The 16,322-nt window shown below is 39.3% G+C and overlaps 1 protein-coding gene across 3 annotated transcripts in view; it reads right to left on the bottom strand.

The window, feature by feature from the left end:
• Positions 1–16,322, bottom strand: part of PPP1R13B (protein phosphatase 1 regulatory subunit 13B) — a 62,607-nt gene that overhangs the window by 40,257 nt on the left and 6,028 nt on the right. For all 3 annotated transcript variants that reach the window (XM_045287673.1, XM_004698821.2, XM_045287674.1), the window contains exon 2: positions 63–182. In XM_045287673.1, the coding sequence (XP_045143608.1) occupies positions 63–182 (120 nt within the window). The remainder of the gene's footprint in view (positions 1–62; positions 183–16,322) is intronic.

The following is a 16,322-nucleotide window of genomic DNA, read 5'->3' as shown; positions in this document are numbered from 1 at the left end:
TTAACCTTTATGGCAAAAATGAACAAATGGGAGAGAATAACACAAACTAACACGTAACCTACCTTGTTCACTGCTCTCAGTTGGGGAACCCTCATGTCGAAGGAAAAACTTCACTTCTTCCCTTCGTGGCCCCCACTTCTGAAGATGTTCATACATCATATGATCAAAAGGTATGGGGCGCTCTAGAAAACAACGACAACACATCCATCACATTGACCTCAGAAACCAGAAAGCATCATGCCTAGTCACCCTTCAGGTCTATAAGTGAGCTTATCTCTATGGCCCAATTTTCATCCAAACAATAACCAGGTTTACAAGGGGCACAACAACCACAAGGAGATACACACACCTCAGAATAAACCATGAGATTTTAAAAGGGCAGCATCTCTCTAAGGACAAAGCTCGGAAGGGTTAGGGAAGAAAGAAAGACTGGAAATGGGAAACACAGGGAAGAAGTGGGTATGTGGTATTTTGGGGATGTGACACAAAAAAATGTGGGTAAGTGGTATTTTGGGGATGTGACACAAAAAAATGTGTATGAATTTTTGGATAGTAAATTGACTTTTTCTGTAAACCTTTAACCAATCTACAATAAAAAGTAAAATTAAACAACCCACAAATATGTTGATATTAGAATTCAAGGATATTCCAAGCACTGAGTTTTACCTCTGATGAAATAAAACCAGGCTTACGAACGAGAGGTAGTAGCTGGTGCTGCTGTTAAGTGCTGCTGATTTGGTTCCAACTCATAGCGGAGTCTGTTTACAACGGAAGGAGACACTGCCCAGTCTCGTACCATCCTCACAATTGTTCTTACGTTTGAGCCCATTGTTGCAGCCGCTGTGCCAATTCTCCTTCAGGGTCATCCTCTGTTTCACCAACCCTCTATCAACCGTGAACCTTCTTCAGGGACTAGTCTCTCCTGATAATGCAATCAAAGCACTTGAGACACAGTCTTGCCATCCTTACTTCTAAGGAGTATTCTGGGTGCACTTTTTCTCAAACAGACTTGTTTGTTCTTTTGGCAGAAGTAGTTAGGCAACATATAAAGCAGTATAGATACAAAGAGGTTGTGCACCATTGACTGTTCATCATCAAGTGGCAGTGCGCCTCCCATTCTTCAGAGCAGCAGGACAGACTGACTCTGCCCAGGGACACACCAGAATGTTACTCCTGGGCCATCAAGGACACAGAAGTTGGACAAGCAACATTACTATGCTCTCTGTCCCCTAAATTACCGAGTCAATAACAATGAAATGCTATAAAATTAAAATGTACTGTTTTCACTTTAAAAAAAGCAAAACTCACAAAAGGAATATTGCTTTAACAATTACAAGGGACTTCAAAAAAGTTTATAGAAAAATCCCATTATCATTGTATAAATGAACTTGTATGTCACAAAAGAATCCAAGTCTGCTTCAGTTTTACTTTCTTCCTTTCATAGCCATTCAATCCAATACTTATATCTGATGGGTAAGAAATCTGGGAGGTTTTTAAGGCTGGAACCCACCTCTTTCTCTTTTTTGTAGATTTAAATTTTATTTGCAGGTATATTTTTAACTTTATCCCTTTTCTTTGTGGAATACTCAGAAAAAGAAAAACATTCTATGCAGTTGCGCACCCCATCTCATCAAATCAAATCAGTAACAGTATCCATTAAAGGGCCCTTATATGTGGCTCTTTTGTTTTCTCCTTTCCCCCACTCCCTCCCCAGTTTCCTGTCCATAGTCTCCCCATCCTCTTTCATCAACCCTGGTCTCCTCCTAATTGTTAAAGTCTAATCCTTTGGTGTGAAAACCATTTTCCTTTATAATAATGGTATATTTATCTTTATGAGAGTGACTAACTTTGCTTAGCATAATGTCCTCAAGTTTTGTCCATGTCTGAAAGTGTTTGACAAGCTTGTCACTTAAAAAAAAAATTAAAGAGCATTTACTTTATTTTTAACAGTTTTATTAGCACTTCATCCACATCATACAATTTAATAATCAGTCACATCAAGAAGAGTTGTACAATTATCACCATCTTCAATTATAGAACATTTTGTACTCACTGTTATTCATATAATGTTTTTCTAATTTTTAAAAAGGATGTACAATATTCCACTGAGTAAATATACCAGAATTTGCTTACCAATTCTTCTATGGTAGGAATTTTTGTCTCCATTTTCTGCTATTAAAGAAATTGCTGCAATAAGCTTAGGTGTGCACATATCTGTTCCTGTTTTGTTCTTTGTTTTTTCAAGGTATATAAACGTAGAGAGAAATTGTAGGATACCTGTATTTGTATATGTTATATATGCAAGCACCAAACTGATTTACATAATGGTTAAATACTTTTTTGGGGGTTATGTACTTCTAAATCACACCAGCAATATATTAGTATTCTAATCTCTCCACGTTCTCTCCAGCACTTATTATTTTCTGAATTTTGCAGAGTATTGACATAAGGTCACATCTCATTGTTGTTTGAACTTGTATATTATAGCAAATGAACTCAAACTTTTCCTTATTTGATTGTTAGCCACCTAGGTGTCATCTTAGTAAATTGCCTATTATCTCATACCATTTTAGAAATTGGGTTTTTATATTTTTCGTATTAAAGTATATTTTTTAATAGATTTTTGAAATTAGCCCTTTAGTTGTTATATCATTGCTAAATATTTTTCCCAATCTGTGAGTTCTCTTTTAATTCTTTTGACAAAGTCTTTGATGTACATAAATATCCTATTTTTAGAAGGTCCCAGTCCTCTACTTTTTCCCTTATTTTTTATTTCTGTGCCAATGTTTATTAGAACTGCTGTTCTTGATTTTTTCCTTTTTTTATTGGACTGTAATGTTTATTTACTTTTTGTACATATATATTTTTTCTTTTTTGGTTTGGAGTCACACTAGCTATATTTCTGATGTCTGGGGCTGGAAGGGGATGTGAAGGTGGGTAGTTTGTCTACTCTGCTGCTATCGGTGGAGGATGTCCTTGGAAACCGACTTAGTTCGGGATCCGCAGCCAAGGGAAGGCAAGAGCTCTGCTTGAGATCTCTGGCTAGCAGTTATATTTTTATCAGGTTGGCAGGGTAACAGGGTTGTGGGGAACAACAAAGCTGCAGGTAGTAATCCAAGGTCTTACAAGACATTTCTTGCTAATTGGGCAGGCAGAGTTTGGAGATATCTCGGAAGACTCAAAGTCTTGTTTGGAGATCTGGGAAAGGGAAAAGAAGGGGGGCTAGCTTGGCGCCATTTTCAGAGAAGTCTCTTCAGTCCTCTATTTTGTCTTCTACAGTATGGGTATTATGTTTGGTAGTGCATTTATGCCTTGTATTAGGGCCTTAAATGTATCCCGTATTTTTTCATCGATGGTCTTTATGGCTCTAGAGTTTATAAAACTCTAGGGTTTAGGTCTTTATCTTTTTATTTAAAATAATTTTATTGGTATTTACTGCACATATTATACAATTCAATTGTTCAATCATTTTAAGAAGAGTTGTACAAATCACCACCACAATCATTTCAGAACATTATCTTCTTGTATGCATCGTACCCATCCTCCCACCATGCCACTAGGTAATTATGAATCCAGTTATAGTCTCTATATAGTCACCTGTCATGGACTTTACATACAGTAAATCATACAAAACACAAACAAGAATCAAACAAAAAACCAACAATGACTAAACAGGAAAACCTCAATCGAAAAGCAGAAAATATAAAAAATGGAAACAACTTTAAAATGGATCAAAAGAGAGAAGATAAAGTATTATGTACACTTAAAAAAATAATTTTACTGGGGGTCGTACAGCTCTTATCCAATCCATACATACATCCAATGTGTCATACACATTTGTACATATGTTGCCATCATCATTTTCAAAACATTTTCTTTCTACTTGAGCCCTTGGTATCAGCTCACTTTTTTCCCTCCCTCTCATGAGCCCTTGATAATTTATAAATTATTTTTTTCATGTCTTACACAGACCGCTGTCTCCCTTCACCCACTTTTCTGTTGTCTGTGCCCCTGGGAGGAGGTTATATGTTGATCATTGTGATTGGTTCCCCCTTACCCACCCCCCTTCCCTTACCCTCCTAGTATCACTACTCTCATTATTGGTCCTGAAGGGCTTATCTGTTCTGGATCCCCTGTTTCCAGCTCTTATCTGTACCCGTGTACATGCTCTCGTCTAGCCAGATTTGTAAGGTAGAATTGGGATCATGATAGTGGTGGGTGGGTGGGAAGCATTAAAGAACTAGAGGAAAGTTCTATGTTTCATTGGTGCTATACTGCACCCTGACTGGCTTGTCTCTTCCATGTCATCTTTCTGTAAGGGGATGCCCAATTGACTACTGATGGGCTTTGGGTCTCCACTCTGCCCTCCCCCTCATTCACTCACATCGATAAGATTTTTTTGTTTTGGGTCTTTGATGCCTGATACCTGATCCCTTTGGCACCTCATGAATATACAGGCTGGTGTGCTTTTTCCATGTGGGCTTTGATCCTTCTCAGCTAGATGGCTGCTTATTTATCTTCAAGCCTTTAAGACCCCAGATACTATATCTTCTGGTACCCAGGCACCATCAACTTTCTTCACCACATTTACTTATGCACCCATTTTGTCTTCAGTGATTGTGTTGGGAAGGTGAGCATCACAGAGTGCCGGATTTGTAGAACAAAGCGTTCTTGTGTTGAGGGAGTACTTGAGTAGAGGTCCAATGTCCATCTGCCACCTTAATACTTTTTAATTAAACATATGTATATAGATCTATTCCCTTATCATCATATATAAATGTATTTACATATATACATGCCTGTATTTAGACCTCTATAAATGTCCTTTGTCTCTTAGTTCTTTCCTCTATTTCCTTTTATTTTCCTCTTGTCCCACTATCATGTTCGGCCTTCTTTTGGGTTTCGGTAATTCCTCTCACCTACATTGCCCTTGGTCAACCCCCCTACACCCAGCATCCTATGCCCTCCTTGCCATTGATTTTAGATTATTTGTTCATCCCTTGTCCCTGGGTTTGTTTGTTGGCACTCCCCTACCTTTCCCCCATCTCTTCCTCTCCCATGTCCCATCAGTCCGTTGTTTTTTCCTCCAGATTGTTTATCCCACCCATCTTGTCTAGATAGACATGCAGAGACAATAATACGCACAAAAACAAAGCAAAGAGAAACATGAACAACAAAAGTATTACATTTTAATTTACCTACGTCTGCCATGATCGACTTTACAGTGCTCTCTTGACAGCAAGGCTATTCACACATCCCTGGACTACGTTGAGAGGATTCACTGGTAGCTTAAGTCCATGTGTGAACCCTGCAAATAAATTTTGGGTTTCCACTGTCATCCATAGCCTTCTGCAAACTGGGTGTTCACAATTTAAGCTCTGATACCATTCCTGCCTTCAGATTTGGATTTTGTTATTTATAATCCTTGGATCACAGAGGCTGGTGCACTTCTTACATATATGGACTTAGGTGAAGCCTCACTTAGATGGCTACTTGTTTTAAGATAAACTTTTATGATGCCAGATACTATTCTTTCTAAGCTGGGCACCATCTAGTTTCTTCACCACATTTTCTTGCAGTACCCACGTCTTCAGGGTCTCTTCATGAGGGCAAGTATCAAGAAGTGTCATGTCATAAGAACTAATTATTCTTAGATCGAAGCTAGAAAATGAGAAATCCAGATTTTTCATTCATTTTGAGTTTGTTTTTGTACACTGTGAGGTATAGGTCTTGTTTCATTCTTCTGCAGGTAGAGACCCAATTTTTCCAGCACTGTTTATTGAAAAGGCTACCCATTCACTTACAATTCTGTTGTTCAATCCCATTGAGGGGAACTATACAACCATCAATGCTGCCAGCTCCCCATTCCTCTCTTCCCCCTTCTTCTCTTCCTGTACCCTCAGGGAACCATTACTTCTCTTACGGTTTCTGCAGGATTATCTATCTTGACTTTCATGTACTGAGCAATCTTAGGTATACAAATAAGCATATGCAAATCTAACATGATTAATGAGGTAAAACAAATAACAGCCTTAATAGTAGGGAGAGGAAATATTTAATAGAGGATATTTATATGGTTCATCAATGCCATATCATACCCTGTATTATATCATCCTTTCCAGGTGGCCCTCCTAAGAGGGACTGTCCAATTACCTTGCAGGAGAGTTTATATATAGGATTATGTAAGATATGTCAAAAAACCCTATTATATAAAAAAGAGGTGCTTACTGGAGATCCCCTTGCAGAGGGGTCTCGGGGAGGAGACAAGCCAGTCAGGGGGCGATGTAACAACGATGAAAAATACAACTCTCCTCTAGTTCCTAAATGTTTCCTCCCCGCTCCCACATCATGACACGAATTTTACCTTGCAAGTCTGGCTAGACCAGAGGATGTACACTAGTACAGATAGGAGCTGGAAATCCAGGGAATCCAGGGCAGATGAGCCCTACAGGACCAGTGGTGTGAGTGGCAGTACAGGGAGGGTAGAGGGAGAGTGGGTAGGAAAGAGGGGACCGATTACAAGGAACTATATGTGACCTCCTCCCTGGGGGGATGGACAACCGAAAAGTGGGTGAAGGGAGACGTTGGACAGGGCAAGATATGACAAAATAACAATTTATAAATTATCAAGGGCCCCTGAGGGAGGGGGCAGCGGGGAGGGAGGGGAAAAATGAGGACCTAATGCCGGGGGTTTAAGTGGAGAGGAAATGTTTGAGAATGATGAGGGCAATGAATGTACAAATGCACTTTACACAATTGATGTGTGTATGAATTGTGATAAGAGTTGTATGAGCCCCAAATAAAATTTAAAAAAAAAAAAAAATAAAAATAAAATTATTTTTTTAAAAAAAGAGGGGCTTATGGACAGAAGAAAAAAAGAAAGAAAAGGCTATCTATTCCCCACATAATGTGTTTTAGTCCTTGATAAAATATCAAGTATCTGTAGGTATTTGATTGTATTTTAGGATTCTCAATTAGAATCCATTGGTCTTCAAGTCTGTCATTGTATGGATACCAAGCTGCTTTGATGGTATATAGGTTTGCTTTTGTTTTTAGTGTTTTGTTTATCCTGGGTTTTTTCCTTTTCCATATAAAGTTGGTGACTAGTTTTTCCATTTATTCAAGAATTGTGCTGGGATTTAGATGAGAATTGCATTGAATTTATAAAATGTTTTTGGTAGAATTGACATTTTCATTATATTTAGTTGTTCTATCCAGAAGCATGAGACATTCTTCCATTTGTGTTTCTTTCAGTTTTTTGTAGAGGTGTTTTATGATCTTCCTTCTATAAGCCTTTGTTTCTCTGGTAAGATTTATTCCTAGATACTTTATCTTTTGGGTAGGCAATATAAATGGTATTGTTCTTTTCATTTCTTTTTCAGTGCCACCTTCCTTATTATACAAGAATCAAATAAATTTCTGTACACTGACCTTATAGTCTGTTACATTGCCAAAAGTTTCAATCAGTTCCAGCAAATTTTTAATTGAATCGCCAGGGTTTTCTATATATAGGATTGTATCATTTGCAAATAAAAGGTTTTGTTTCTTCTGTGCCAATGCAGATACCTCTAATATCTTTTTGATGTCATAACTCTGATTGAGACTTCCAGACTATATAAAATAAGAGTGGTGATGAAGAGCATATCTGGTTCTCGTTCCAAGGGAATGAGACAATGTTTTCAATTTCTATTAAGTGAGATGAAAGCTGTTGATTTTGCATATGTGATGCAGGAGCAGAGAATTATTTAATGTGTCTCTTCTAACCAGTCTCCAACTCCGAACAAATGACCTTTCCCTGCAATGGTCTGGTAAGAAGGTGGGAGAAAATACTGATAGGATTCTCCTGTGAGTAACTGCAAACAGGAGTCCCTGGAATGCCATCCTGCTGTGCATTAAAATGTGCCCTCTAAGAAGCAGGAGGAGGTATCTCATTATCAGCAAAAGCCAGGAATGCAGCATGTCCTCTGGACCAAGAATCCTGTGCAGTGAACCTTCTGGATCCAGAAGACAGCGCTATCACCAGAGAACAGTAGCAGAACCAGGAGCTAGAGCATGGAACAGAGTGATGGACTTCCCAACCCATGACCCAAGTTAGGGTGAGTTCCTCGGTGCAGGAGGCTGGCTTGTGGAGTAGGATGCCTCTCAGCAAGTTAATTGGGGAGGTTAGATTTGCTGACCCACAGAAGTGATGTTGAGAGCCTTTGGGCTGAGGCTTACTGGAGTGGGATGCCTCTGGCCACTTAATTCAGGAAACTGGGTTTGCTGACCCACAGTTTGAGCTGAATGCCTTAGAATTAAGGTTTATAGCAGAGTGGTATGCCCCTTTAGGCATTTATTAGCAGGCCTGAAACTCTATTATAACATGTCCTGGTAAACAACTACCCTGAGTATTTCTTACTGGCATTACAGCTTGTTAACTTCCTTCATAACCCTTTAATCATGAATTTTATGATTTTTTTGTGTAGCCACTGCAGTGGATACTAGAACCCAAAAAGGTAAAATAGAGAATACAAATTAAGTCAATACAAACTAACATCAGAAGTGGGATTCATTGCAATGGCTTCAGACTTGAAGAAGCATGTTTTTGTTTTGTTTTGTTTTGTTTAGCAGAACTAAAAAGGTATAGGAAGGAAAACATTTGACTCCAAGAATGGCTTTTTAGTTACTGTTAGTTATCAAGGATGTAAGGAATGACATATTGCAGCTGAGCACACAACAGCTGTTTCTGGAGTGGCCTGAGGGAAAAACCTGGCTGATTAGCATTAATAGGGGTCCAGTGCCTTCTGGGACCACCTGACAGAGTCCCTAGGTCATATGTATATAAATAGATGGAACCCAGGGGTGGAGAAGATATGACTGTATTTAGGTATTAATTAAAAGGTTAAGGGTTGCATGTTTATTTGGCTGCACTTATACGTAATATTTCTTCAACCTGATATTGTAGTATAAGAAAATCAATCATGATTACAAGAGCTTGTAAGTTCGCCTTCGGTCTATTATCTGATTAGATATGTGAAAAGGGAACTTAAGAATTGCTTGAAAAGAAAAGGCTTTTTGTTTAAAGCCAGGGCAGAGTAAGGGTGTAGAAAGAAATCTTGCGGCCCCTCAAGAACTGCTGAAAGCAGGGTTTTTACAGTTGAAGGGAAGAACTGCAAAGAAAGACTGTTTGGCTTTTGAAAATTCCCCGCAAGCAGTTTGCCACTGGATACATCAAAGAAGGGCAGTTCTGTGCTGAGCAGAAAAAGCCCCTTCTATGGCTGAAAGTTAAAAGGAGCTGGTGAGCTCATTATGACAACCACCTGGATCCACTTACCGAGTGGAAGTTTGGGAAAATGCAGCTGTGAAGAAGCAGGCCTATTTGAAGATGGCTCTACTGGTACCCATTGATGAGAGCCACAGAGGCGAAAGAAGAGAAAGGGCTGGTTGGTCTAAAGTTTTAAAAGTTGTGTGAATATGAGTGTGGATTAAGCCCAGGGGGCAGCTGGTCTGAAGTATAGGGAGGTATGTGTAGACTCTCAAAGTTTTAGCTGGTCCCAATTGACCTAGCATGGATGCCTACAGCTAAGATGACCAGAAATCAACCAAATGACGAGAAAGATGCTTGATTCTGAGTGGGTTGTATATAGCTGCAGTTTTTATGATTGGCCTGCTGTAGACTGAACTGTTTATGCATCAAAACAAGTCTCAGTACTAGGTGGTTAGGGACAAGCAATTTAGAAGTTGGATATTCACAATGAGGGAAGATAATTGCCTGGTCTTGGCACAAGGGACTCCATTTTGAATCCGGCACCTTCTTGGTTCTCAGAACTCACCTCTCATGGGCCTCCCTCACATCGACCTCCCCTCCCCTCGCTGAAAATCACCAGTTCTGAGAACCAGATATCCCCGAGAAAGAATGTTCTTTGAAGATATGTTTACTTCACCTACCCTGGTACCTATAGATAAGATTAACGACCACTTCCCTGCATCCCTTGAAGATGTGTTTATTCCACCCATCCCGGACCTATAGATAAAATTAATGAGCGCTTCCCTTTGAAGTCCCTGTGTGCAGCTGTGCCTGCCACCAGGGGATATAAAAACGCAGCCAGAAATTCCCCTCGCGCGGTTTCATTAGCTCAATACGTGAGTTCTTGAACCCGTCCGCAAGCTTCTCAATAAAGCCTGCTTCTAAAACTTTACCAATTGGATCTTTAATTCCGCTTCGCACCTCAAAAACCCTTACAATAATGGCATGAGTGGCTGGCTTACAAACGGCTATGGGTGTGTCCACAAAAAAAGACTGGAAGGGGCAGTTATTCTTTCAATATGAAAGGGACACTGTCTCTTCAGACGAGCCTGGGGTGGCCTGCAAGAGCAGTGAAGTATTCAGTATGTCTCTTCTAGCCCAAGGTCTCTAACTCCCAACAAATGACCTATCCCTGCATGGGTCTGGTAAGAAGGTAGGAGAAAATACTGATAGGATTCTCCTGTGAGTAACTGCAAATAGGAATCCCTGGAATGCCAGCTTGTGGTGTATAAAATGTGCCATCTGAGAAGCAGGAGGCAGAGGAATCTCATTGCTACCAAAAGCCAGGAGTGGAGCTCGTCCCCTGGACCTGAGATTGCTCCTGGATCCAGATGACAGCTATACCAGAGAACAGCAGTAGAACCAGAAGCCAGAGCATAGAACAGCGATGGATTTCCCAACCACAAAGCAAGTTAGGATGAATGCCTTTGTGTAGGAGGCTGACTGGTGAAGTGCGATGCCTCTCAGCACTTAATTGGGAAAGTTAGACTTGCTGATTTTTGGAGCTTGAGCTTAATGTCTTCTGAGTTAAGGCTTACAGCAAAATAGTATGAGGGGGTATCCCCCCCAAAGAAAATGGTTTTTTCAAAGCTATGTATTTATATTTCTTTACAAAACAACTTTATCACTTTCAAAGTACTCTCCACAACACTTAATTACATTTGTCAAATTTGCAATTGCATTCTTCGAAACATTTTTCAAACTGATCTGTTTGGATGGCTGACAGCACCTCCCTTGTTTTTTTCTTCACCTCTTGTACTTCATCAAATCACTGTCTTTTCATGTCCTTCATTCATGAAAACAAAAACAAGTTGCTTAGAGCAAGGTCAGGTGAGTAAGGTACGTGGAGCAAGAGAGGTATGCTATTTTTTGCCCAAAACTGGTGCACTCAAGATGGCTGCATGAGCAAGTGCACTGTTGTAGTGGCAAAACCGGTCCTCTGTCTGCCACAAATCAGGCTTTTTTGGTCACACACTGTTATACAATCTTTTCAGAACTCCTAAATCAGTGGTTTTCAACCTTCCTAATGCCACGACCCTTTCATACAGTTCATGTTGTGGTGACCCCCCTAACCATAAAGTGATTTTCGTTGCTACTTCATAACTGCAATTTTGCTACTGCTATGAATTGGGCAACCCCTGTGAAAGGGTCATTCAACCCCCCAAAGGGTTGGTGACCCACAGGTTGAGAACCACTGCTCTAACAAGAAAGTTTGATTAATAGTCTGATCTGGTGGAATGAATTCCAAATGCACTAAGAGTCCATGCTGACATTTTCTTCCATTTGAGAAGTTGACAGATGTCCAGAATGAGGTTTGCCATCAATCAACATTGCACCTTTTTAAAAATGAGAAAACCACTCATACACATGAGTTTTTCCCATAGTACTGTCTTCATAAGCTGTGCTCAACATCACAACAGCTTCTGTGGCATTTTTCCTAAGTAGTAAACAAAATTCCACAGCCACACGCTGACATCACGAAAAACGAGGTTCGAGCAAAACTGCTTTTAACAAAAACATTCACTGTGACCAGAAAGAACCTTCCCAGGACACCACTGGGTGCACTGACCAGAATGAGTGGCTTGATGGCCCACCTAGCAAAAACAATGCATACTACGAAAGCTCCTGTTTTATTTATTTTGGGGTGGGGGTTGTTTACCCCTTGTATGGCCTGGTAAACAACCACCCTGAGGATTTCTCACTGACATTACAACTTGTTAACTTCCTGTATGGAGTGATGTAATAATTATCTTTTGTTTCTGTGGTGGATTACATGGATTGCTTTTCTAATATTAAGTCACCCTTATACATATTTCCGATGGTCTTAGGAACCGAGACACCACTCCTCTATCCGTCTCCAGGTGGGTCCACTCACATGCAGATACACCCACATATGAGTACCCAGCATGAAGACTGATACCAATGCTACACCATGCTTCAAGACAAAATTTCATTTATTTGTCATTAGAAATAAATATTTCACAATATATAATTACATATTGTTTTTGTGATTAATCACTATGCTTTAATTATGTTCAATTTGTAACAATGAAAATACATCCTACATATCAAATGTTTACACTATGATTCATAATGGTAGCAAAATTACAGTAGTTATCAATATTTTCCAATTTTATTTGAGTTCTTTTTTGTTTTTATTAAAACATTTTATTGGGGACTGTTACATATTTGAGTTCTTTACTACAATAAATCCTTCCCTGCTCCAAAGACATTAAGATAGTCCTTCCCCCAACCCCTAAAAAAAATAATAACTTTTCACTGTCCGTGGAGTTCACATTTTATTTTTCCTTCTTGAATAATCAATTGTCCCTGCTTTATTTATTGAGCAGACTGCCCACCCTCATACACACACAATTGCCCCACAGGATTTCATATATGATAGGATTTTTCTAAGCTGCCTCTTCTGTCTATTGGATACTGACTCATCACTTTGTCAATATTACACTGTTAAAATTACAATAATTCACAGAGTCCTATTTAACTGATTAAATACCCCTAACTTGCTTCTTATCCTCACAACTCTCTTTTCAGGCCTTTAATCTCTCATGTATGTATTCAGAGGTAGCTTGTCAAGCTCTTTTCTAAGGTACATCATTGATGGAACCTTACTTATAAACAAATCAGCAATATAGTTCATTCTCTCAGGCACTTGGTGTTCGTCAGTGACAATGCTAAAGCTTCCCCGTGGAGGTCTTGCACAGCATCTGTTAATGTCTGCCTCTGTACCTCACAGATTTTTGTTTATATGAACATCTTTCAAAATTAACTTTTATGTCGGAATAACTTAAATTTTCAGAAACGTTGCCAAAGTGGTTCCATTTCCCTTGTATCTGTCACCAACTGGCCCAATGGCTCACATCTTACGTAGCTTTGGAACTTGTCAAAGCGAAGACATTAACTCACATTGGGCTTCCTACTCCCATCAAGAGTTAGTCTTGAAAACTCACCGGGGCAGTTCTACCCTGTCTGAAAGTGTCATTATGAGTCAGCATAGACTTGATGGCAGAGAGGAACACATTACAAGTAATTAAATTCCAGGTTTCTTTTAGATTTCACCTGTTTTGTCACTCATGCCCTTTTCCACTCCAGGATCCCATCTAGACAGCTATACTGCATCTAATTGTCGTGTCTCCCTAATACCTTGTCTCTAATCAACTCTCAGGAGAAGACATCATGCTTGGTAAAATGGAGGGGCAGCAAAAAAGAAGACTCTCGGGCAGATGGATTGACACAGTGGCTGCAACAATGGCTCAAACATAAGAATCATCGTGAGGATTGTGAAGGCCCGGCAGTGTTCAGTTCTTTGACTTCAGGTCACACTGAGTCAGAACTGACACGATGGCACCTAACAACAACTGACTCCCAGACTTGCCCTGTTTTTATGATCTTGTCAGTTTTGAGGCGTTCTGGTCAGGTATTTTGCATACTGACCCTCATTGGGTTTTATGACTGTGGATTTTTGTGAGGGAGACAAGAGAGGTTGTTAGGGTCTACTAAGACTGCCAGAATGTACAATTTCTCCTTCTTCCTGGCTTTATGGGATGTATTTGTACAGCTTCATAACCAAGTGTAAGTTTTGCTAATGGCTCTGAAAATGTTCACTTGTATATGCTAGTTTGCTAGCATTTATTATGACAGGGCATTCCATTTTGTTCCATTGAAATAACAATGCTCTTTATGCCCAATACTGCAGCATATTAAAAAATCGGACTTGGAATCTCTTGCATTTGATAAATTAACTCGGTCATGATTTTTTAAATGCTGTTGAAATAATCTGCTGATAATTTATTTAGATTTTTGCATCTATGTTTAAAATTAGGTTGGCCTATACTTTTTTTTTAACCTACACTTCACTTGTGCTCCTATTCAGCTGTGACATAAAAGTGTACCAGTGTCATAAAATGAATTGAACAGCTTCCCTTTTTTACATTCTCTGAAAGTTTTTATGGAAACTATAGATTGTATGTACTTGGAAAAGTCTGATGAGATTTGTTTTTAAACCATTTGGACTGAGAGTTGTGGGGACAAAAATTATAGATTCTATTGACTGTTCTAATTTATATAGGATTCCTCTTCCTCCTTTGGTCAATTTTGAGCAAAGGTGATATACCTGATCTATTATTTTCTTTTCAAAGCATACTATTTATCCATTACTGTCAGATGCTCTCTACCAGGGCGTCTCATGGGAGCAGAAATCTTTGTGCTTTGTTGGCTGCTATACCGCCCCAAACCTAACACTGTGCACGACACACAGTTTGTTGTTGCTGCTGGGTCTGTTCTGACTCAAGAGACCCCATTTGCAACAGAAAGAAACACTACTTGGTCCTGTGTCATCCGCACAATCGTTCTTATGTTTGAGCCCACTGCTGCAGCCACTGTATCAGTCCATTACGTTGAGGGATTTCCTCCTTTTAGCTGTCCCCCAACTTTACCAAGCATGATGTCTTTTCCCAGGGACTGATCTCTCTGACAGCATGGCACATAGTAGTTGGTGCTTAAATAAAAACTGCTGAGTGAACCTTAAGTGAGATGGAAATGTCTAAGTTTTGAAATTTATTGACAAATTATTCATATTACATTAGTGTTTTTAAGTATTTACTTTGTTCATTTTTAAAGTCTCAAATGAACTTCACCTAGTTCATAAGTTAAAAAATACCCTCATGCCTGGTTATATTCCTCTTTCTTAATATTGCTTATATATCCACCGTATATACTCGTGTATAAGCCGAGTTTTCAACACATTTTAAATGCAGTTTTTTATGGTAAAATTGGATGCCTCAGCTGATAATTGGGTCGGCTTATACTCGAGTATATAGTTACTTTTTCTCTCTTTAATTTTTAAGATAGCAACTTGTCTATTTTATAATTTCAAGTAAATAAAATTGTCTACGTCCAGACTCTTACACCTAGTAGATCCTCACAAAGAAGTTCAGCTAATGAAATAACGACTGAACAGTAAATCCCAAGACTAGACATCAAGGCACAGCAATTTTTCAAACTCAGATCTCTGAGGTGAGAACACTGGACTCTACTCCTCGGCACTATGGTTTCATCTCCTTAGACCTAAGACCACTATACCTGTTTCTCCTTGACCACTGGCCCTATTACTAAGTTTTCTCATTATTCCTCTAAATGCCACCCTCTCTACCAAAGAGTTTGACATTGAATCAGGTGTTAGTAAACACTTTCTGTTAAGAGGCTGTTGGGTGCCTTTGAGTTGGTTCCAACTCATAATGATCCTATGTACAACATAACAAAACATCACCTGGCCCTGCACCTACCGTCTTCACAATTGTGCTTATGTTTGAGCCCATCATGCAGCCACTGTGTCTATTTCTTACAGGGCCTTCCTCTTCACCACTGCCCATCCATTTTGCCAAGCATAATGTTCTTCTCCAGGGACTAGTCTCTCCTGATATGTTGAAAGTACTTGAGACAAAGTTTTGCCATCCTCGTTTCTAAAGAGCTTCTGACTGTACCTCTTCCATGCAAATCCCTTTATTGTTTTGGCAAACCATGACACTTTCAATATTCTTTGCCAATACCATAGTTCAAATGCACCAATTCTTCGGTCTTCTTTATTCAATGTCCAAGTTTCACATGCAGGTGATAAAAAAAATACCACGGCTTGGGTCAGCCGCATCTTATTTCTCAAAGTAACATCCTTGTTTTTCAGTATTTTAAAGAGGTCTTGTACTGAAGATTTATCTAATCCAATTCATCTTTTGACCTCTTGACTTCTGCTTCCATAAGCATTGATTGTGGATCCAAGCAAGACAAAATTCTTAATTCCAACCTTTTTTCCACATCTCATGATGTTACCTATTGGTCCAGTTGTAAGAATTTTTAGGGAAATAGATCTATGTGCATATATTTATAGGTTTAGTATTAAGGTAGCAGAAGGACATTGGGCCTCCACTCAAGTAATCCCTCAATGCAAGAATACTTTCTTCTATTAAATTGGCATTCTATGATGCTCACCTCACCTTCCCGACATAACCACGGAAGACAAAGC

The sequence above is a fragment of the Echinops telfairi genome, unplaced genomic scaffold, assembly GCF_000313985.2.
Source record: "Echinops telfairi isolate 266 unplaced genomic scaffold, ASM31398v2 ScPeMD7_18;HRSCAF=68, whole genome shotgun sequence".
NCBI classification, from domain to species: domain Eukaryota; kingdom Metazoa; phylum Chordata; class Mammalia; order Afrosoricida; family Tenrecidae; genus Echinops; species Echinops telfairi.
The sequence above is the reverse complement of the archived record's forward strand: the minus strand, read 5'-3'. Positions and strand labels throughout refer to the sequence as shown.